This window comes from Apostichopus japonicus, chromosome 14 (assembly GCF_037975245.1).
Source record: "Apostichopus japonicus isolate 1M-3 chromosome 14, ASM3797524v1, whole genome shotgun sequence".
Lineage (NCBI taxonomy): Eukaryota > Metazoa > Echinodermata > Holothuroidea > Aspidochirotida > Stichopodidae > Apostichopus > Apostichopus japonicus.
This window is the reverse complement of record NC_092574.1, coordinates 4,887,885-4,910,948: the sequence shown is the minus strand read 5'-3', so window position 1 is coordinate 4,910,948 and position 23,064 is coordinate 4,887,885. Positions and strand designations below refer to the sequence as shown.

Below are 23,064 nucleotides of genomic sequence, written 5' to 3'. Positions count from 1 at the left end.
AATTGGGGCACACCTCCCTGCTTTCACTTTATTTAACACTTCCTTGTTATTGTGAGCCCAAAACAGGGCATGTTACCAAAGATGCCCTGAAGATGAAATCTGCTATGAAGGTAAAGGTAAATGTGCTTCTTCAACTAAGTTGAGCATGATAGTGACCAATTTATTTGACTTGCTAGCATATTTTGGGAGTAATATTGATGACTAGTAAAGCCAAAAGCAGTTTGCGACTTGCCTGTACCAGTTCTGTTAAGAAACAAAGTAGTAAAATGTATTACACCAATCATGTTTGTTACGTTACATCTTACCAATGGAGAAAAGCCAACAAACTACCCCAAATATGTTAGGAAGTCAGATTATGGTCACTGGTGCTCAAATTTCAACAAGCATTAAACTAAAAGCAGTTTATACATCGAGACATTTAAACATCTCTGTTAACAATCCTCAATGGTGAGCTAGTAAAACTTGAGGGGATTAGAACCTTTATTAAAGTACTGTTGAAAACTTCTAGCGATATTTAATTTGTTAAAAATTTGGTGGCAATAACAGATGTCTTGACAAACCAAATTAGTGGAAAGTATTTTAATAACATATCATTAAGACAATACTATCAAGGAATGTAATGTTTATAAAACATCGATATCAAAGTTACAATAAATTCTTTTAATTTGTTCAAATAAATTTAAAAAATGTGATTTTGCACCTTCATACATAAAAAAATTTTAATATAAATTTCATTTACACTTTGGCAACAATTAATTTTGATAAAAATTTCAATTTGATACATTTTAAACAACAACACTAAACTCTTGGTTTTTTTTTTTTTCCTTAAATGATTTTATGAAGGAAACATGGGAAGAAGGAAGCACCAGAATTATGGCAAAAGGGTTAAAAAAAAATTAAAATGAAAAAGAAAAAATGGAATGCAAAAAACATTTCTCAGCTAATTACCAACAAACTTGACACTAAAGCACAAATTTAGTCTATTTAAACATTTAAAAAGCTGGTCTCTTTAAAATGGAATGTAAAATTAAACTTTGGAACTTTTTCAGTTGCAAGAGAATATTTCAAAGAGGAGAGATAACCCTAATAACAAGCTACTTAATATCCACTACAAAAACCCGGCTTAGGTAAAATATATACAATAAATAAGAGGACTCGCTATTATGATCCTGGTAAAACATTGCCAATAGCTGCCACTGTCTGTTACTAAACAAAACTCGATTTTGTTTAAACTTACAGAGACCAAGTATTTTTTTACTTATTACTTTACAAAGTTTCAGCCATCCACAAGGATGTCTTCAAACCCCTATTAATGCATCCATCAGAACCATATAATATATCCCAGCAATGAATTACTCCAACTGAAACAATGACTTGCAATGCATGACCAATAGATTACATATATATTTTATGTATGAAATATGTTAAACTTGGTGAGTTTCTAATTATGACCTATTTGAAATAGGATATTTCTACATAACAGATGGACAATGTGAATTTCTAGATGTTGACATTCCTTGGATTGGGTTCAAAGTTCACTAGAAACTACAATAACACTAACAATCTGTTTCATGAATCCAACTTTACAGGAGTTATCTGAAATTGCAACTACGACTGCATGCAGCAAGAAACATGGTCCATTTTACAGGAGTGATCTGAAATTGTAACTACGACTGTATGCAGCAAGAAACATGGTCCATATTACAGGAGTGATCTGTAAATTGTAGCTACGACTGCATGCAGCAAGAAACATAGTCCATATTACAGGAGTGATCTGTAAATTGTAGCTACGACTGCATGCAGCAAGAAACATGGTCCATTTTACAAGAGTTATCTGTAAGTTGTAGCTACGACTGCATGCAGCAAGAAACATGGTCCATTTTACAGGAGTGATCTGAAATTGTAACTACGACTGTATGCAGCAAGAAACATGGTCCATTTTACAGGAGTGATCTGTAAATTGTAGCTACGACTGCATGCAGCAAGAAACATAGTCCATATTACAGGAGTGATCTGTAAATTGTAGCTACGACTGTATGCAGCAAGAAACATGGTCCATTTTACAGGAGTGATCTGTAAATTATAACTACGACTGCATGCAGCAAGAAACATGGTCCATTTTACAGGATTGATCTGTAAATTGTAGCTACGACTGTATGCAGCAAGAAACATGGTCCATATTACAGTAGTGATCTGTAAATTGTAGCTACGACCATATGCAGCAAGAAACATGGTCCATATTACAGGAGTGATCTGAAATTGTAGCTACGACTGCATGCAGCAAGAAACATAGTCCATATTACAGGAGTGATCTGTAAATTGTAGCTATGGCTGCATGCAGCAAGAAACATGGTCCATATTACAGGAGTGATCTGAAATTGTAGCTACGACTGCATGCAGCAAGAAACATAGTCCATATTACAGGAGTGATCTGAAATTGCAACTACGACTGCATGCAGCAAGAAACATGGTCCATTTTACAGGAGTGATCTGAAATTGTAACTACGACTGTATGCAGCAAGAAACATGGTCCATATTACAGGAGTGATCTGTAAATTGTAGCTACGACTGCATGCAGCAAGAAACATAGTCCATATTACAGGAGTGATCTGTAAATTGTAGCTACGACTGCATGCAGCAAGAAACATGGTCCATTTTACAAGAGTTATCTGTAAGTTGTAGCTACGACTGCATGCAGCAAGAAACATGGTCCATTTTACAGGAGTGATCTGAAATTGTAACTACGACTGTATGCAGCAAGAAACATGGTCCATTTTACAGGAGTGATCTGTAAATTGTAGCTACGACTGCATGCAGCAAGAAACATAGTCCATATTACAGGAGTGATCTGTAAATTGTAGCTACGACTGTATGCAGCAAGAAACATGGTCCATTTTACAGGAGTGATCTGTAAATTATAACTACGACTGCATGCAGCAAGAAACATGGTCCATTTTACAGGATTGATCTGTAAATTGTAGCTACGACTGTATGCAGCAAGAAACATGGTCCATATTACAGTAGTGATCTGTAAATTGTAGCTACGACCATATGCAGCAAGAAACATGGTCCATATTACAGGAGTGATCTGAAATTGTAGCTACGACTGCATGCAGCAAGAAACATAGTCCATATTACAGGAGTGATCTGTAAATTGTAGCTATGGCTGCATGCAGCAAGAAACATGGTCCATATTACAGGAGTGATCTGAAATTGTAGCTACGACTGCATGCAGCAAGAAACATAGTCCATATTACAGGAGTGATCTGTAAATTGTAGCTACGACTGCATGCAGCAAGAAACATAGTCCATATTACAGGAGTGATCTGTAAATTGTAGCTACGACTGCATGCAGCAAGAAACATGGTCCATATGACAGGAGTGATCTGAAATTGTAGCTACGACTGCATGCAGCAAGAAACATAGTCCATATTACAGGAGTGTTCTGTAAATTGTAGCTACGACTGCATGCAGCAAGAAACATAGTCCATATTACAGGAGTGATCTGTAAATTGTAGCTACGACTGTATGCAGCAAGAAACATGGTCCATTTTACAGGAGTGATCTGTAAATTATAACTACGACTGCATGCAGCAAGAAACATAGTCCATTTTACAGGAGTGATCTGTAAATTGTAGCTACGACTGTATGCAGCAAGAAACATGGTCCATTTTACATTCAGTGTTCAATGTGGTTGACTATAACATTAATTGCTCATGAAATTTAGGAAGAAATACTTTGGGCAGAAACTTTAATCCTCTGTACCATGAAGGCAGATATGAGGTCAAGCTTTCAAACGATTTCATTGGGCAGAATATTTCGAAAAAGAGAACAAGGGTTGTTAATATGTCTACAACCACTGTACTTTTCAAGATGTTCACCTTTAAGAAGTTAACAATGTCTACAATGCTCCTTTAATGCCATACTGATGCTCAAGTGATCTCAAAAATTAACTGCTTTAGCAATTCTAAGAACTCTCCCACAAAGTATTCTTTAAATTCCAAGACTGAAGGACCACACACCCAAAGATGACATAAAACACCATTTCTGATTGGACAAATTTGTAAGATACATGCATTGTAAATGTGTTATTTGGCACCATGGAAGCCTTATTGTGTTTCTACTAAATAAGTCTGAGCTTAACTAGATAATCTAACTGATGTTATGATAGGTAGGTTAAAGGTGAAGCCCCCCTCCCCAAAAATATTAAATAAAGAAAAATAGATATGATTGTATAGAATTATTAGCTTCATCAGTGTTATTTGTCATGGCCTACAACATATAACAAACTTAAAGGGATGTTCAGGTAGCAAGCAATGAACAACTTCTATTGAAGAGAAAATATTTCCACACTGCTTGTTGAACATCCCATCATCTCTATGCATTCAACAGATAATGTATTTAGCACTTCATAGAAAATGAATAATGTTTGTAAAAATATTGTGTCCTCGGTGGATAAATGATTGAAAAATTGGTCAAGAAAGAAATTTTTCTTGTGTTGTGTGAACACTGTATTTATCTTTTTTTAAGTCTAGGAGATGCAATATAGGCTCACCTGTGATGTAGGAACTGTTTTGGTGCAAGAGGTTGCAAATCAGATGGTATATATTGTACATCCAAAACGTATGGCCTATTGCACTGGTATTAGTCAAAATGGCAGGGGAGGCACCCTAAAAGAGGTTGCCACAATATTCGGAAGAAACCAAAACTTGCTGAACTTTGCAGAAAGATCTTGCATGTTAAATGACTTCAAAAGCCACAAAAGTATAACACCATTTTTGCATACTAAGTCAAAACAGGTTTCTCATTCGGGAAGGGATTAATACCTTCCCCTATTGGTAGAACTCCTTCCCTAGGCTGCAGAGTCTGTCACTGTAGGGTCACTGTAGGGTCACCCAAGATGATCTACCCTCCTTACCCGGGCACATTACAGGCAAGCATTGTTTGTCTGTATTAAACTAAACAACCCTGTCTAACTGTGAGTTGTAGTAGCAGAACAATTTTAAAAGTGCAACCATCTGTACAACAGAATCCAAACCATTGGTGGTGTATTATAGAGGTGTTGGATCAAAACGAAACCAAACATTTGAATTACTCATACAATTACCAAAGAATGTAGATGGCTATATGTCTCTGGTCTAGTTCTTCCTGCCACGTCTTATGACTTTTTTGTGTACAGGAGACTTTTTTTTCTTCTTTTGGTTCATGATGAAAGGTGTGTTGAGAGTCTTCGCTGCCTCGCGGGAAATATTCCAGTAAGGATGGTAGAAAGACACGTTATACTGCGCCCCCCACTTGGCAAACACAGCTTTCTCAGTCATGAACCGGTGGGCAAAGTTTTTCGCCGTTTCAACAAATTTATAAGTTCCACATTCTGTGGGAGTAGGTTTTCCCTGAAAGTAATGGTATTTTATCGGCTGATGGTGATTTCTGAAATAATGAGGAATAAAAAAATATATAGAATTAAAAACAACATACAAAGGAAGGAATAACATTATTAATCTTGTAAAATTTGTGCCTATTTTTCCATGTATATTATTCCAGAAATGGTTTCTATGTCAGAGTTTCAAATTTTGAGGAATTGGAGCAATTGTGCTGGTGAAATGTATAAGACATGATGAACAAATATCATTGCACCTCTGTCCAAACAGGCTCATCTTTGGTGTAAAGTGTCAAAACAGCCAGCAAGAAGGTGACCCTATTTAAATCTTGCATGTTTGGTTGCTTAAATCAACATAATTTCCATACTTCAAGTCAATGGAGCAACTAAGACACCTACATCAAAGCTATAAATTTCATCCTCATTTCTAAAAACATTTTCAGCATGTAACATCCACATCATCACCAGATGCATCTTGCAGTTTTCTTCTGCTGTAAGATGTGATCTAGCTGTTCTCTTTACCTTCAAATGTTAACAGCCTGTTGTTGCTTCAACATGTTAAAGGCATTGAAGACTCGCCCCAAACCGCGTGCCGTGCTCTGAAAAAGTTAACTTTCCGTTGCTTGCAAGTGAAGTTTTCTGCTTGTTGCTACAAAATGCAGACAGTAATGAAACGGGATACCTTGTTATCTTTAGCTGGAACTGAGATGTCCATCGCTGTATCGTTTGCACACTGTGCTGTGGGTATTGACCACAGCTGTATGCACTGACTGTACACAAGTGTCTAACTACCGAAGGTAGCCAGCTGTGTGCGTAATTTCTGGGATCGATGGTGGTGTCTTACACTTCTGTTACACCTCATTCGAAACTAGGTCAGATTACCGGCATTAGACATTTCTTTTTGCGTGAGTCTTCACACCCTTTAAAGCTGATTAGAATTACATTTACATTGAAGGTGCAGATTGAGCTCTGGGGATGGTGGATGTCGACGCAGGCCATCTTGGATTGTATCCATGCAGTTAGACATGTATCAATGTATGATGGTGTGGTTAGGATGCCAGCATCCATTGTTAGCTATTTGTTTATAACCGTACAAGTATTCAGCCCGAGAAGAACAGTTTGGTTGCGGCGAGCAGTCTTCTGCTCTAATACCACTTCATAATATCTTAATATCACAAGAAGGGCTGTACTCGAAAAGTAACCTTTCGACAAATATAGACCCATGCCCGACCACAACATTTTAATAGATGTACTGTATGCATGCTTGCAACCATTGGCTGCTCCTAACTGGATACCCCACATCACATAACTCATAGATGTACTGTATCCAAGGTTGCAACCATTGGCTGCTCCTAACTGGATACCCCACACCACATAACTCATAAATGTACTGTGTGCATGCTTACACCCATTGGCTGCTCCTAACTGGATACCCCACACCACATAACTCATATATGTTCTGTATGCATGCTTGCAACCATTGGCTGCTCCTAACTGGATACCCCACACCACATAACTCATAAATGTACTGTGTGCATGCTTACACCCATTGGCTGCTCCTAACTGGATACCCCACACCACATAACTCATATATGTTCTGTATGCATGCTTGCGAACCATTGGCTGCTCCTAACTGGATACCCCACACCACATAACTCATAGATGTACTGTATGCATGGTTGTGAACCATTGGCTGCTCCTAACTAAATACCCACACCACATAACTCATAAATGTACTGTGTGCATGGTTACACCCATTGGCTGCTCCTAACTGGATACCCCACACCACATAACTCATAGACGTACTGTGTGCATGGTTGCAACCATTGGCTGCTCCTAACTGAATACCCCACACCACATAACTCATAGAAGTACTGTGTGCATGGTTGCGAACCATTGGCTGCTCCAAACTAAATACCCCACACCGCATAACTCATAGACGTACTGTGTGCATGGTTGCAACCATTGGCTGCTCCTAACTGAATACCCCACACCACATAACTCATAGAAGTACTGTGTGCATGGTTGCGAACCATTGGCTGCTCCAAACTAAATACCCCACACCGCATAACTCATAGACGTACTGTGTGCATGGTTGCAACCATTGGCTGCTCCTAACTAAATACCCCACACCACATAACTAATAGATGTACTGTGTGCATGGTTGCATCCATTGGCTGCTCCTAACTGGATACCCCACACCACATAACTCATAGAAGTACTGTGTGCATGGTTGCGACCATTGGCTGCTCCTAACTGGATAGTATCCTACACTACAATTTAACAGATATATGCTATGTTCAGTATCTCTCACCTGGTGGTGAGAGATGGTCAAATGATGGTCAAATTTGTAAAACAAATAAATTGCAGCTTGTCTGACACTAACTGTTGCAGACACTGCCCGGATTGGTTGCAATTTCATCTAAGAGAGGATTTTATATGGAAATGATTACCTCACACACAATATTGATTTGCAATGTAAGCTTAAGCTGCAATCAACTCTACTCTGGTCTCTGCATCATTTGTTTCAATCACGTTTTAGACATGAATATGCAATATTTTGTAGCAGGTGTTTGTTTGGTAACTTATCAATTCAGACATATCTAGACAATATTTGCATGTTTTCCAAAAAAACATTTGTTAACTATCAGCCATGGAAACTCATTAGGGTTTCTTTTAAGCATGGAGATTAAATTAATAATAAAACTGACTGAATTTAATGGTGGGTATTCTTTCATCTTTCCACAACAATGCCAATGGTACTTTATTAATTGCAAGTGCATGCATGCATAACCAACAGGTGCCCATACAATATCACAAACATCAAACAGACTCTGTTTGTTATAGGTAAGGGGAATTCAGATGAATAACCCTACATCAAATATCTATCTATGGTTAACTAATTTACCACTCTCCTAAAGTTTAACTGCTGATGATGCGCTATTTGTTAGCTACAGCACCAAAGCCAAAGTGCAGCATGTACTATGTATGCTGTGCAATACACCATGTGTTAGGCTTACTATGTATGCTGTGCAATACACCATGTGTAAGGCTTTAATTAGTATACAAATGTGGAAAGACTTAATCCGACCTTTCCATTTACACTATAACAAATCTGCAACTCTTTATCTAGCTTTCATATAAAAAGAAATATATAAACAAAAACACATAATTTTTCTTGTTTTTAAATTGGGTTTGGCACGGAGAGGAAATACTTGATTTCCCACAGTATCACCAAAGGAGGAGGTGAGTGAGGGGGGGTGGGGGGAGATAGGAATGGGAGCCTGCCGAGGATGGAGATACCTTTCCAAAGTAGTTTCTAACTTGCTCTAACATCGGGACAGATTCCAGTGGAATGTAATTTGATTGCATAATGTTTGTGTCCTTGGTTGCTAGGGACATGCATTATGTATAAATGATGTGAATATCCCTTCTCCTGACCCCTGACACTTTTTGCACACCTCAAACTGTATTTATTGTGACTGGCAAGTGATGGCATCATACATTGATAATGTAGCACATGACACAGTCTTCTATTTATCTTTTGAAAGTCTTTACTTTACACATACCAAGCAATAACATTGCTCTACTGAACTAATTAACACTCAATCATCATCCTTCATCCTATGAAATCTAATTTTCTCCTTTCTTTTCGTTTTATGAATGCTTCACTCCTCATTTTTAGGTAGTTACTTCCGTCTATTCACCCCACTACAGAAAACTTCTTGCCTCACTATCCCCAAATGTTGAAGTTTGAGTGTATATTTCCAACTGTTTAGTGGACAATACAGTGACCATGATATTATTAGGTGAATTATCTTTCCTTTTTAAGTGGTGTTAAAGTACCACTATTGTACCACTAACTGTAATATCAGCAGCTAGTGGCAAAATACCTCGTTGTCACAACTTCAATGGCTCAGTGCTAACTGAGATCACGAAATGGGAAAGAAAACAATTGGTTTGAATTTAGTCATGCCAAGCCATATATTTGTATCACGTAATATAAAAAAAATAAAGTTAGGGGGAGGGGCAGGGGGGAAGGAGGTGGTTAATAAATTGGGGCTTGGCATTACTTCTCCTAAACTAAACACTCCAAGAATCTCAAAATTGAACTTACCGGCAGTAGTCTTCCGGTACCATTCCATAGACATCCAACTTATCACACATGTCAAGGAGAAGCTCAAAGGTGAACCAACCAGTGGAGAGCCACGACTTGGATGTGACTCTAACAAAGAGGTAAGAGAAAATTTGGAAAATTATGCACTAAACACTGAATGAGACTTACAACACCCAGAATGATGAGAAATTACATATTAGGGGTCTTATAAGAAATGGAAGATATATTATAGCTGCACAGTTACACAGAAACCTTCAAAAGTTAAAGGACCTGAAGACTCGCCCAAAACCGTGTGCCGCCCTCTGTGAAAAGTTAACTTTCCGTTGCTTGCGAGTGAAGTTTTTTTCTTGTCGAAGATATATATCCATTACAGCTGCACAGAGTACATAGAAATCTTCAAAACTTAAAGGACCTGAAGACTCGCCCCAAATGGCGTGCCGCCCTCTGTGAAAAGTGAACTTTCCGTTGTTTGCGAGTGAAGTTTTTCTCTTATCACTACAAAATGCAGACAGTAATGAAACGTGATACCTTGTTATCTTTTATCTGGACCTGAGATGTCCATCGTGTTATGTATGTGTTATGTATGTACACTGTTTTGTGGGTATTGACCGTAGCTGCATGTATTGACTGTACACTAGTGTCTAATTACTGACGGTAGCTAGTGTGTGTATTTTCTGGGATCGATGGTGGTGTCTAACACTTCTGTTACACCTCATTCGAAACTAGGTCAGATAACCGGCATCAGATGTTTCTTTGTGCGCGAGTCTTCACTCCCATCAAACACACTTCCTTCCCTTTTTTTGGGGGGGGGGATGGGGGGGTTTGTGTAATTCTAGATGGTCAACCCTGTCTACATAACAAGGAATTCATCATTTGACACTCACCACTCTTTTCATATGTATAAGTATTCAACAAAACACAGAGCTAGTTGGCTTACGGTTATTCCTTGCCACATTTTGTATGATAACATAAAACAGAAACATGTACTGCAAACGAGAATTTTAAGCGCTGACCATTAGGCCTAATGACTTCAAGTAATCAGAAAACTGCTTACACGGATGTGTACCTACCTGTTAAGAACAAAGATAACCCAAGCTTTACTTTTGAGATTATCATGTCTACAAGGTTTTCAGACTTTGACCTATATTGACCCAAATGGCAAACTTCACCAATTTCAACTCAATTGGATCCTTGCACTCATCAAAGGGGTCTATAACACACCAGGAATGAATTTCAACTAAGATCCACTTTTGAGTTTGACCTCTGCTGACCTTCATTGAAAAGAATGGGGTTTTTCTTGTACTCAATAAGGGTGAATCCAAAGCAAGTATGACCATTGGTACTACAACCCTTACTTTAAGAGTTATCATGTTTACAAGACATTTTTTACAGTTGTTGACCTCAAGTGACCTTATAAATCTACCAATTTCAATACTGGCAGGAGTACTACATACCATGTATGAGGGGTATGGTGCGAGAAAGCGGAAAATATGACGTATAAATATATATATGCTGTACTTGGGATATACATACAAATTTCCTGCGATCTACCGCGAGAGCCTATAAAATGTCCATGGCAGGTAAACTGTTACAGCAGTGGTATTAAAGGGCGCATTTTCACTGAATGTATATATTTGTTAGAGAATATATATATTTTTTCTCTTAGAGAATATATATATTTTTTTCTTAGAGAATAAATATATTCTTGGTATAGAAAAGTATAATTTTTGTGTTAGTATATATATCGTTACAGAATATTTATTGTAAGATAATATATATTTTTGTATTAGAGAATAAATTTACAATGACATCAAAAATATATATATTTTGTGTTAGAGAATTTATATTTTTTACAGAATATTTTGCTGTAAGAGAATTTATATTTTTGCACAGAATACATATTTGTTATTAAGAAAATAATTTCTGTACGCCTGGAGAATATATATACTTTAAGGGAATAAATATAATTTTCAGGAAATATATATTTGTATACATATATATAAATATGTCTAAATGTATTTTTGAAGTTAACCATGTATGTATTTCGCAATTACAGCATATATATATTCGTACGTAATATATTCCGCTTTCTCGCGCCATAGAGGGGTTCAACCAAGATGGACTTTTCTATTTATAATGCTTGAAGTTTACAAAACCAGATCTGTTGACTACTGCAAATTATTTTTTTTACTGTTTCACATAAATACGGATCTTGTACTCAACATGCCACTCACCAGGTAAGATATTCATCATTCACCACTAACTTTCATTTTCACTTTCAGTGTTCACAGGCAGATGCCTATTACACAAACACATACACAAACACTCACGACCACCAGCGAAAATTTAGATTCAATCCTTTTTCCGTCGTCGGCATGAAATACAAAATTGTGAACACAAAATTTGTCACAGAAGTATGATTTTTTTCTTTTTTTTAGATATTTCTATTAAATATTTAGAAAATTTCTAAAACTGTGGCAAACTGTACAGTCATCATTTTCAATGTATAGTCTTGAGCCTGAGATACACAAGCATACATACACAAATGCGGTGACATACAGGCGTAGGAGGCAGGGGGGGGGCTGGGGGCTACAGCCCCCCCAACCAAATATTTTTTCGAAAATTCGGGCAATATGCTGACAATTTTTCGGGGCACCTACTGTAAGAAAAATAAATTGCAATGTGTTTTTCAATGGTTAAACTGGATGATATTATCATCATTATTATTGTTACGACTTCCCCAAAAATGATAACCAATATGGAAGGGTAATAACACTGCAAATGATGTAACTGGCATGCGAAGTAATAACCGATGCATGCCTATGTAATATGTAAATTAACAAGTTGAAAAATTTTGGTTATATTTTCCAGGCAAGTCGCCACAGCCCCCCCCCCCCCCCAAATCAAATTGAGCTTCTACGCCTATGTGCGGTGATATACGTGGATCTCTTCGATTGATTTAACCGTCAGTAACCTTGAACTTGTAATCTTCATCCTGCAAAAACATGACACACACCACACCAAATCTGGATTTATTTAGTATGATAGCAGTTCAGAGGGTTTGCTGGTATCCAATGAACTAGCAATTTCTATAAAGGTTCTCTCAACGCCAAAGGGGACTCTGTCCAAAAAGGAATTACTATACTAATAAAAGTTCTCACCTAGTGCGATTTCAGTTTTTTAATTTTTTTTTAATTTTTAAGAAACAGGCTGTTCACTTGTCTGCATAGCACAATCACAGCAGATGATGACTTAGCAATAGACCAGAGAATTAAAATGTTCTAAAAATCACATCAAACTCATGGCTTTAAAGGGAGTGAAGACTCGCGCACAAAGAACCATCTCATGCCTGTAATCTGACCTAGTTTCGAATGAGGTGTAACAAAAGTGTTAGAAACCACATATGATCCCAGAAAATACACACACAGCTTGCTACTGTCGGTGATTAGACACTAGTGTACAGTCAATACATGCAACTACGGTCAATACCCATAACACAGTGTACATAGCAGGGATGGACATCTCAGCAGGGAGTTGTTATGGAACTCCCTGATCTCAGTTCCAGATAAAAGATGACAAGGTATCACGTTTCATTACTGTCTGCATTTTGTAGCGCCAAGAAGAAAACTTCACTTGCAAGCAACGGAAAGTTAACCTTTTTTTTCAGAGGGCGGCACGCAGTTTGGGGCGAGTCTTCAATGCCTTTAACATTCCAAATATCAAAAAAACTCCATGTAAATCTACTAGTACTTCATTCCACAGGTTTAAGATCAAATTGCATGTGAGATATTTGGTGATCCCACCGGAGTGAGAAAATAAACCGAGCATCTCGTGGCAAAACAGTGAGAGTTGGCTGTATGGATTGGGAAGTAACCTTATGTAAACATCAGCCTTGCTTAGTTAACATTACAAGTTATGTACTTTACAATGACAACATGTTCTGTGTAGTGATAAAAATAGTTCAGGAAACTACTTGATGGGCCAATGGTTTGCACAAATAATTGTAATTTCTTTGGTTATATTTCATCTTATTTATTAGCAGGTACTACATTAACAATTGACGGAAAGGTTCTGTGAATAAAGATGTTGAAAATACTGATGAGATATTTGATGAACTTTAGCAGACAGTGACATTTTGGTCTTACTGACTGTTGATACCTAGCAACAGCAAGCTGCCTTAAATTAATACCGGGCCTGCCTTACAGGGTGTGAAGACTCGCGTAAAAAGAAACGTCTAATGCCGGTTATCTGACCTAGTTTCGAATGAGGTGTAACAGAAGTGTTAGACACCACCATCGATCCCAGAAAATACACACACAGCTTGCTACCGTCGGTAATTAGACACTAGTGTACAGTCAGTACATACAGCTGCGGTCAATACCCACAGCACAGTGAATAAACGATACAGCGATGGACATCTCAGGTCCAGCTAAAAATAACAAGGTATTACGTTTCATTACTGTCTGCATTTTGTAGCGACACGAACAAAACGTCACTTGCAAGCAACAGAAAGTAAACTTTTTCAGATGGCCGCACGCAGTTTGGGGCGAGTCTTCAATACCTTTAACATCTCTGCCTCCCCTCCTCCCACACGAACATAGTGCGTTGCCAAGGATGTTTACATGCTGTAGAATCTTTACAGACCACTGTGGACAACAGTATAGATTTATTTCACCCAAATCAGGTGAGCAGGCCTAACTTTCAGATACCAAAAGATCATTAATTGACAGGGTAGAGTTAAGAGTAGAGTAGAGTTAGAGTAGAGAGTAGACTTAACATCATCTTGGTAGACCATAACCAAGACCATGCACACCTGATGATGATGATGATGTAGAATGATAACGTAACTTAATTGAATAAGCTGAACAAACACATCCTTTCAAAGGTCAAAAATAACGATGATGTATTTGATTTTGCTCTGTGGTTTAGTTTTATCCTCCACCTACAGTGATTTCACTGTTACCTTGGCTACATTCCACCAGAAAGAGATTGATATAGATTTGTAATAAGGTCTTGAAATGAAAACGGGTCGTAGCAAGGAAAATTGCCCCTAACTGTGCGGGCTTGTGTTAAAACTTTACCGGATGATTCCGGTAGGTCGGTTTAATAATTTGTGAGAGTGCCTCAGAATACAAATTTGATGTTTCCTCCTTGCACAGTCTAAATTTGAGCTGGTTTCAACCGGACTGTATGGTATAACATTTGTGTTCCAAAAAGTGGTTATAATTTCACTTTCAAATCGCAGCAGCTATGTTCAGGGGCGGCGATTTGTTGTAAATATTGGGGGGGACATTTGCTTGGACGCAGGCGAATTACTATCAAAGCGGAGCGCCACCATTGGTTGGCGCGCAGCGTACAAGAAAATTTCTGGTTTTGATAGCCCCCAGATCACCGGAAATGGCACTTCTCCGGCTTGAAAATGGTCAACCAGCTTTACAATTTTGCCTGAGAACCAAGTTTTCCCAATAATTTTTTTTCATTCATAAACTTTTTCAAGATTGTCACCAGTCACACATCATGTTCGACCTCATCGCATCTCCTGTGGATCATTACTTTTGTATGTAATTCTACGTAACGCTCCACAATATCCGTCAGCCCCACTTTTCAAGGTTTTAAGCCCATTATTTGTTCAGAATTTGAATAATAATTCACTTCAAAACATACTCATAATGTTGCACAAAATTTCATCTATGGACAACCAATATAGAAAAACCCCCTTCAACCCCTAACAGACCGGTCAAAATTGCACGAGTAGAGGGAAGTATGATGAAGAATGTTGGTCAAGGAATTTTCGAAAATTCAGACACAGTTAATTTATTGGTGTACATATATTAAAACCTCTTATAACGGCTACTATAATACTTCGATATCATCAAAAAATACACCAAAATTATGCTCGAGGGGGAGGGGCGGTCTCCACCCTTCGCCCCCCCTGGCTACGCGCCTGCGGTTAGAAATCTTGTAGGAAACAGGCCAAATGGAAACCCAGTGAACCCATATCGATATGGATCATATATAGGATTTTACGTACTTAACACTCATACACAAGAGATGTACAGACATTATGATAATAATCATGAGTGACAACATGCTTTACGGTCACAGGTCACAGAAACGACCACGGAGAGTCATTTACCTCATGCAGCATGTATTGGATGAAGTTTTAGCCACCGCCAAATATGATTTGGATAAATAATCTCACGCATAATTTTCTATTTATACCAACACACAAAAATTATGCCACCAAATATTGGGGGGGGGGATATTAGATACTACCGTATATCCCCACCTAAACTATTGGGAGGACATGTCCCCCACCCGTCCCCTACTTTCGGTCATATATAGTAACAAATTGAGACACGGTTAGAAAGGCGCCTTGCGAGGAATTTGCCAAGGGAGGGGCAAAGCTTGTAGGCAAACTATCTAAGCGTAGCGCCACCATAAGTTGGCGCGAAGCGCAAAAGAAAATTTTGGCCGAAAATGCCTCCCAGATCGCTGGAAATGGCACTTCCCAGGCCTTGTAAGTTGCATCTAAGCATTTTCTATTTCAAAATTACTAGCGATATCATAAAAAAAATACAAAAAATATGCTAAAAAAAAAACTATGCCTCCAAATATTGGGGGGGATATTAGATACTATATCCCCCCACCTTAAATATTGGGGGGACATGTCCCCCCGTCCCCCCCATGATCGCCGCCCATGGCTATGTTGTTCGGTTCCTATTCCAGTGCAGCTCAATATGGACCGCATTACACAAACTCAGTTAGGGTACACCACGGTCATACATTTGTGTGAATGGGACAGTGCATACCATGGGCCTTCAAAGCAAATTAAGCCTCATCCCCATGTTATAATGGTAGGTAGAAACTAGCCACTAAGGTCAATTACCATAGTAATTACCTGACAAATTGATCCTGCAAGTAATAATAGGGTATGATTATCCAATGATCTGGACATGATCTTATCCAAACCAAAGAATCAAAGCATGCAGTTATCACATGAAAAACAAGAGAAGTAGAGTAGTTAACAACTAAACAACGGGTGAGGGAAAGAACTAACGCAATAGCGTGTGTAGCCAAAAAAGGCGGGAACTAGCGTAACTACGGTAAACAATTCGCGGAACTGCTACCAGTGCTAGTGTTTTGCACAGAAAAAACGGAGCGAATGCCGCTCCCGAGAAAACAGCCCTAAAACCTCTTTTAGAATAAGAAAAGGATACTTATTGGGCTGCAAAGGCTTCAAAAGCTTCCAAGAACAGTGGATGGGAAAAAATTTCCGATCCTAGAAACCAAAAGTGGACGAAATTCGGTGGAAAAAGATCCGCTCGAAAATATACGATGTAGACGCTTTGGTTGGTAGAATGAGGATGGGCGGTGACCCGTGAAGCCGGGTCACAGAGGGTGCACAGTGTTAAAAGGTTACCAGGACATTCTAGGCGCGGTAGAATGAGGGTGCTAAGGTTGTGGGGAGACAGGTAAGCGAGGAGCGAAGTAAATTTGTAGGACCCAATGAGGATAGGGAATTTGAAGGACCCATCAATCAATTGATTAGACTTCTCAAGCCCATGGCCTGTTGGAGAGTCTATATGTGCTCAAAGTGGGGCTAACGTGAAAGGTTAAAGGGTGTGAAGACTCGCGCACAAAGAAACGTCTCATGCCGGTAATCTAACCTAGTTTCGAATGAGGTGTAACAGAAGTGTTAGACACCACTATCGATCCCAGAAAATACACACACAGCTTGCTACCGTCGGTAATTAGACACTAGTGTACAGTCGATACATACAGCTACGGTCAATACCCACAACATAGTGTACATAGCAGCGATGGACATCTCAGGTCTACATAAAAGATAACAAAGTATCAGTTTCATTACTGTCTGCATTTTGTAGCGACAAGAAGAAAACGTCACTTGCAAGCAACGGTAAGTTAACTTTTTCAGAGCGCGGCACGCGGTTTGGGGCAAGTCTTCAATGCCTTTAAATGACGAGAGAAATGGCATCTACTAAGAAGACACACTGGAGAACACAGAAGATGCAATGTCTGGGTAGGCACGTGCATCTTGAAAATCTCGTAGATAAAAAGAATTCTTACATGTCTTGTCCAGTCATCTCATAGAAATGTTGATTTAGAAATATTTCTCCTTCTAACTGCTGGTAATAGACCTCTGTATGTGTGCCGTTTTTCTTGACTTCGTCTGTTAATGTTTTCAGCTTCTTTGCATGCTGTTTTTTATCCAAGCCCCAATACAAGTTATAAACACCTCTTTCCGGTCCAAATATAAATGAATGATTGTTTCTTTGCATCGCCATCACGGACACAAAGGACGAGACCCGAACCGTTGTTCTGGACCCCACGTCCTTTTCAAAGCCCAGTGTGGGTGCGCTATTCATCCGGACCACGCATGAATGTCTGTCAATTTCGCTCCCTGCATTCGAACCCAAAATCCTCCCAGAGCTGGACACCAAGGCACACGTTGGACAGTGGAGGTTGAATACCTGGAAGATATCATAACAAAGTAAACGCAGTTAGAATCACTTGATATGCCACAGACCTGTCACCTTTGAAGTTTTTGATCGAAACAGAGAGCACAGAACAAGAGCACAATGAGTACAGTACAACCACAGTACAAATGATAAAGAGCAGAGTCCATTCATCCCATTAGTATTAATTTTCTGGTTCTCTGATGTAAACATTCATCCCTCCCATTCCCTTGATGATGAAACCTGCGGGGCACATAATTAACGGTCATCGGGGTCGTCCGGGTCATCTGAGAAAACCATATTTCTGTTCAGACACTAAACTGCAGCCTTTGAGGTACGGTAGTCCCATGGACAACTAGTTGTTACATTAAATTCAGATTGGGTAAATTGTAATTAAATACCCCTAAATATACAGGTACCAATAATGGTATAACCCTCCATCACTTGGAAATGTAAACTGAAATAAACCAAAATTAGTGGTTGGCCTATGATCCACCAGAAGTGGAGATTTACTAGCCCAAAGCTGGTGATAGTATCACTCTCTACTTTAATACAGTGTATGTATACATAAATCTTTGCTATTTCACTACATTTTTGTGGGCAACCAAATTTGCTGTTCAGATAACCTGACCTGGTTGTCCAAGAGGCAACCAGAAAGAAAGAAAAAAACCTTGCAAATTTGCCACCATGCATGCACCTATATATATTGTTGCCCTTATGCTCTCCCCAGATGCTTCCATTGTCCATAAGTGTATCTTTCCTCCCCCAAATCATGAAAGAATGTTCATTCTAAATTTCTTATCCAGCAATCCCTCTACGTGCTAATATGCCCCCTGACCATGCAAAGTGCCAGTCCTATGTATTACTACTGCACAGTACTATCAATCTGTTAAACTTGTAAAATAATTTTTTTAACACTTAAGTGCTCTCCATTGCATAATCATAGCTGTTATGTTTATGTTTACATTGAAAATTACTGCCATTTGCAAGATGGAAAAACGAAGAAAAGAAACATGTTTTCCAGTTGCTATTAAGCTCTAAATACATCAAGTGAAAAAAATTCAGTTCTTATTTTTGTCAGTACAAATCATAAATATATGCATAACTATCTTTGTGATCTGTGCTTCAAATCATCCAAGATTTTGCAACTCATTTGCATAATTACTCAATATCTAAAGAGAAGTCAAAGATGTAGAAGTAATTTAACAAGAAGTTTGACATTTCTTCTTCTCCTTAATTCTTCTTCATATCTGTCATACTGTATATCCATATCAAAGACTATCCTTGAAATATTACCATAAAAAATCATCGTAAAATACAGCTGCCGCAATGGACCATAAAAAATCATCGTAAAATACAGCTGCCGCAATGGACGGATGATACTAACGGTACATAGTGTCAGGTATACAGTGATATTGAACTAGTACATAGATTGGTGACATTTTCATTGCAATTGCTAGACAATTTAAACCGTTAAAAAAAAGGATTAAGGAAAGTAGGTTCTCATATTACAATGATATAAATAATAAGCAGTAAGCAAAATCATGCTGTGATACATCCTTTCAAAACCAGTTGAAGTGCAATTTGAAACCAATCAGGAACAACTTAAGTAATAGCTCTTGTGTATCAATAGTCCCTAAACTGTACACGTGTGCACAAATCTGTAACTTCACCCAGAGCATTCAAAATTTGTCTTAATGTATATGCTTACACTGTATTCTTTCTTTCTTTCGCCACATATCTAAGCATCAATCCACCAAATTTACCTTTCGCCATAATGTAACTATAGGCAGGCTTTTTCCGTACACAACTGTGTACTGTAGGCTACTCTTTAAATCGTTTTAAGGACTGACTAGTACCGTCTATTTATAGGTAACAACGGTGAACGGTGACGAGTTACCACTATTATAGCGCTAATAGCCTGTACAATTGCATAATGTAATATTATCCCTTTCACCAATTGAGGGTCTTTCCAGATTGCATCCCTTTAACAGATAAATCAATAATTTGACTTGTTGAACCAGTCACTATAAGTTGATAAAAGTCTTATTTATTTAGCTCACAGTGATTTCAATGTGCATTGGCAAGCCTTGTAAGACTTGCAGACCCTTTCATCTCCCAGTTTACATTGTACACAATCATAAAATGTCTCTGAGCCTCATACATTTGTCTAATTTAATGAAATATCCAATGTTTGTTTTTTTCCATTGATTCAATTACAGCAGTCAAAAACTCCAAGTGCAGATTTGGTATGAAATTACCGTTATATATATTTTTATCAACCATTTAACTTCTTTCAAGGAACTCATTGAAAGAATGAATGAAATAATGAATGAAAGAAAGAATGCATGAATGAAAGAATGAATGCATGAAAGAATGAATGTATGAATGAATAAAGGAATGCATTAATGAATAAATGCATGAAAGAATGAATGAATGAAAGAATGAATGCATGAAAGAATGAATGCATGAATGAATAAATGAATGCATGATCAAATAAATGAAAGAATTTTTGAAAGTATGAAATAATGAATGATTGCATGAAGGAATGAAAGAATGAATGCATGTAAGAATAAATGAATGCATGAATGAATAAATGGATGCACGAATGAATGAATAAATGAAAGAATGAATGGATGAAATAATGAATGAATGAATGCATGAAAGAATGAATGCATGAACGAATGAATGAATGCATGAATGATAAATGAAATGAATGCATGAAATAATGAATGCATGAAAGAATGAATGAATGCATGAAAGAATCAATGCATTAATGAATGAATGAATGACTGAAATGAATGCATGAATGAATGAAATAATGAATGAAAGAATGAATGCATGAAAGAATGAATGAATGCATGAATTAATAAAGGAAAGCATTAATGAATAAATGAAAGAATGAATGCATGAAAGAATGAATGCATGACAAAATGAATGCATGAATGAATAAATGAAAGAATTTTTGAAGGAATGAAAGAATGAATGCATGAATATAAATGAATGAATAAATTAATGCACGAATGAATGAATAAATGAAAGAATGTATGAATGAATGAAACATTGAATGAATGCATGAACAAATGAATGAATGAATGCCAATAATGGCAAACCAGTCATCGGATTGGCACAGGTTGTACAAATGTATTACTAAAGATCCACTTGGTACCCTCCAGTGCAAGGATCTGGGCATTGAATATATATTCAGTTCAAGGCACAATATCAACTGCTGCATGTTTGTCCCTTACAACATGAAAGTTTTATACTTCCAAGCTTATATGCAACATGCTTTGATCAATGACTCTTCTTATGGGTGCAATTATACCCTAATACCAATCACTTCATATGAAGCTGATCGGTACATTAACTGCAATCAAACGGGAAGTTCTACAGACAAACTATTCAGAACACCATCTTCAAACGACCAGTAATTGTCTCAATAATCTTTACCCCATTTGCAAACTTCCCCACATATAATCATTTAAGTGGTATTACATATATACATAACTACATGTTTAATATTTTCGTTTACTATTCTAGATAACATATTGGTGAACACCTATGCAAACTGACAACCACTTATGTTTATATTGGAGAAGTATATGGTACTTTATGTGGACAAATCATTTCATATTTAAACTAAAAAAATAAAAATACAGACATCTTCAGTGTTGAAAATATGTGTGTTTTCATTTGAAATCAATGCTCTGCACTCCACATGTGTGCTCTATGAACATACCAGTTAGGAGTATCAACACATCGGTAAGTGTTTTGGCTAACAAATGTTGAAGAAAAAAAAATATACATGTTTTTCAAGATCAACACTTCAGACAATCAATATATCACACTTGTGATGTGAGCATCATTGACATGAATATATATTACATAAAGCACTACTAGATTCTGTATTGACTTTCAGGAATTAACAAAGGGGAATTTTGTAGGTACGTGACCAGGATATATATATACTAATATGTCCTGGTCATATATATATTAAATATCCTGGTCATATATTACGGTTCAAACGGAATATTTTTCCCGAACAAGATGTTAGCCAACCTAGGTGACATTACTACTTCTCATATCTCCCACTCTGGCAGATGTCCAGTAATAGTTAATTACGTGATGATTTTGTTTCCTGCTGACCACAGGATCAAACCTTCGGCTACTTCTTCCTTGTATCTAATTGTCTATCTAGTATCTACTGGCTGCTATTAGCCTGCAAAGGTCTGTACATGTATATAAAAACACTTACGGTGGCCAAACACCTCCTAAACACCTCCTAGATTATTTCCTGTTGCATTGCCTGTATGCCATCGGTCATAATACGCAAAATATACCAAAATTTAAAGAGTTTTGAGACAAGTTTGCTGTCATTCGCTGCCGTGCTTTTTGGCAAAGTTTTCCATTCAACAAAAGTTGCGAGTGAAAGATAGATGCTTCGACAACCATTTTGGAAAAGCCTGTATCAAACGTGTAAACACGGTTTTATCTTCCGTGCCCATAAATACAAACTAAATACGCTATCGAAAATTTGCTTACAGACGGCCTTACTCTAGGTTTGAAAATCGTTTGTACCCGGCATCATGTGACTGTGTACACATCATAACGTTAAGACCTCTTCGTCACAATGTACATCACGAAACATTCCTGACATTCCATGTGTCGATTATGGATAGAAGCCATTGTACAATTTTTCAGGTCCTTAATTTTTTTTTTAAATGAACAATCAAATACCCCACCAAATGTGGTGTGTGCTAGCAATTGGAAAAACACTAGCCTTTCATTATCGTAACTTCTGTTGTATGATTTGCTGACTTGGTTGAGCAACTACGTTCAACACTTAGACTGAGAGCTTTATAAAACATGTACTCGAACTGAGTCACAAACTGGTTCACAAAAGTGCTAAATAATGATATCATGTGAAGAATAAACCTGATTTCATGTAGGTAAGACAACTAAGAATTTTAAATACCCCTTGTGTTAAATACCAGAATCCAAACAATAAAATTTTCTTCAATTTTCTCAGTTACGTATAAAATCTATCCTATCGTTAACAGGCTATGCTGACAACTAATTAAGTAATT

General features: G+C 37.6%; 1 protein-coding gene across 7 annotated transcripts in view; it reads right to left on the bottom strand.

Moving 5' to 3' along the window:
* Positions 1–1,668: 1,668 nt before the first annotated feature.
* LOC139979445 (alpha-N-acetylgalactosaminide alpha-2,6-sialyltransferase 3-like) overlaps positions 1,669–23,064 on the bottom strand; it is a 44,347-nt gene continuing 22,951 nt past the window's right edge. For all 7 annotated transcript variants that reach the window (XM_071990233.1, XM_071990234.1, XM_071990235.1 and 4 more), the window contains 3 exons: positions 17,589–17,992; positions 9,498–9,605; positions 1,669–5,430 (listed from right to left, as the gene is read on the bottom strand). In XM_071990233.1, the coding sequence (XP_071846334.1) occupies positions 5,139–5,430; positions 9,498–9,605; positions 17,589–17,992 (804 nt within the window). In that variant the 3' untranslated portion in view covers positions 1,669–5,138. The remainder of the gene's footprint in view (positions 5,431–9,497; positions 9,606–17,588; positions 17,993–23,064) is intronic.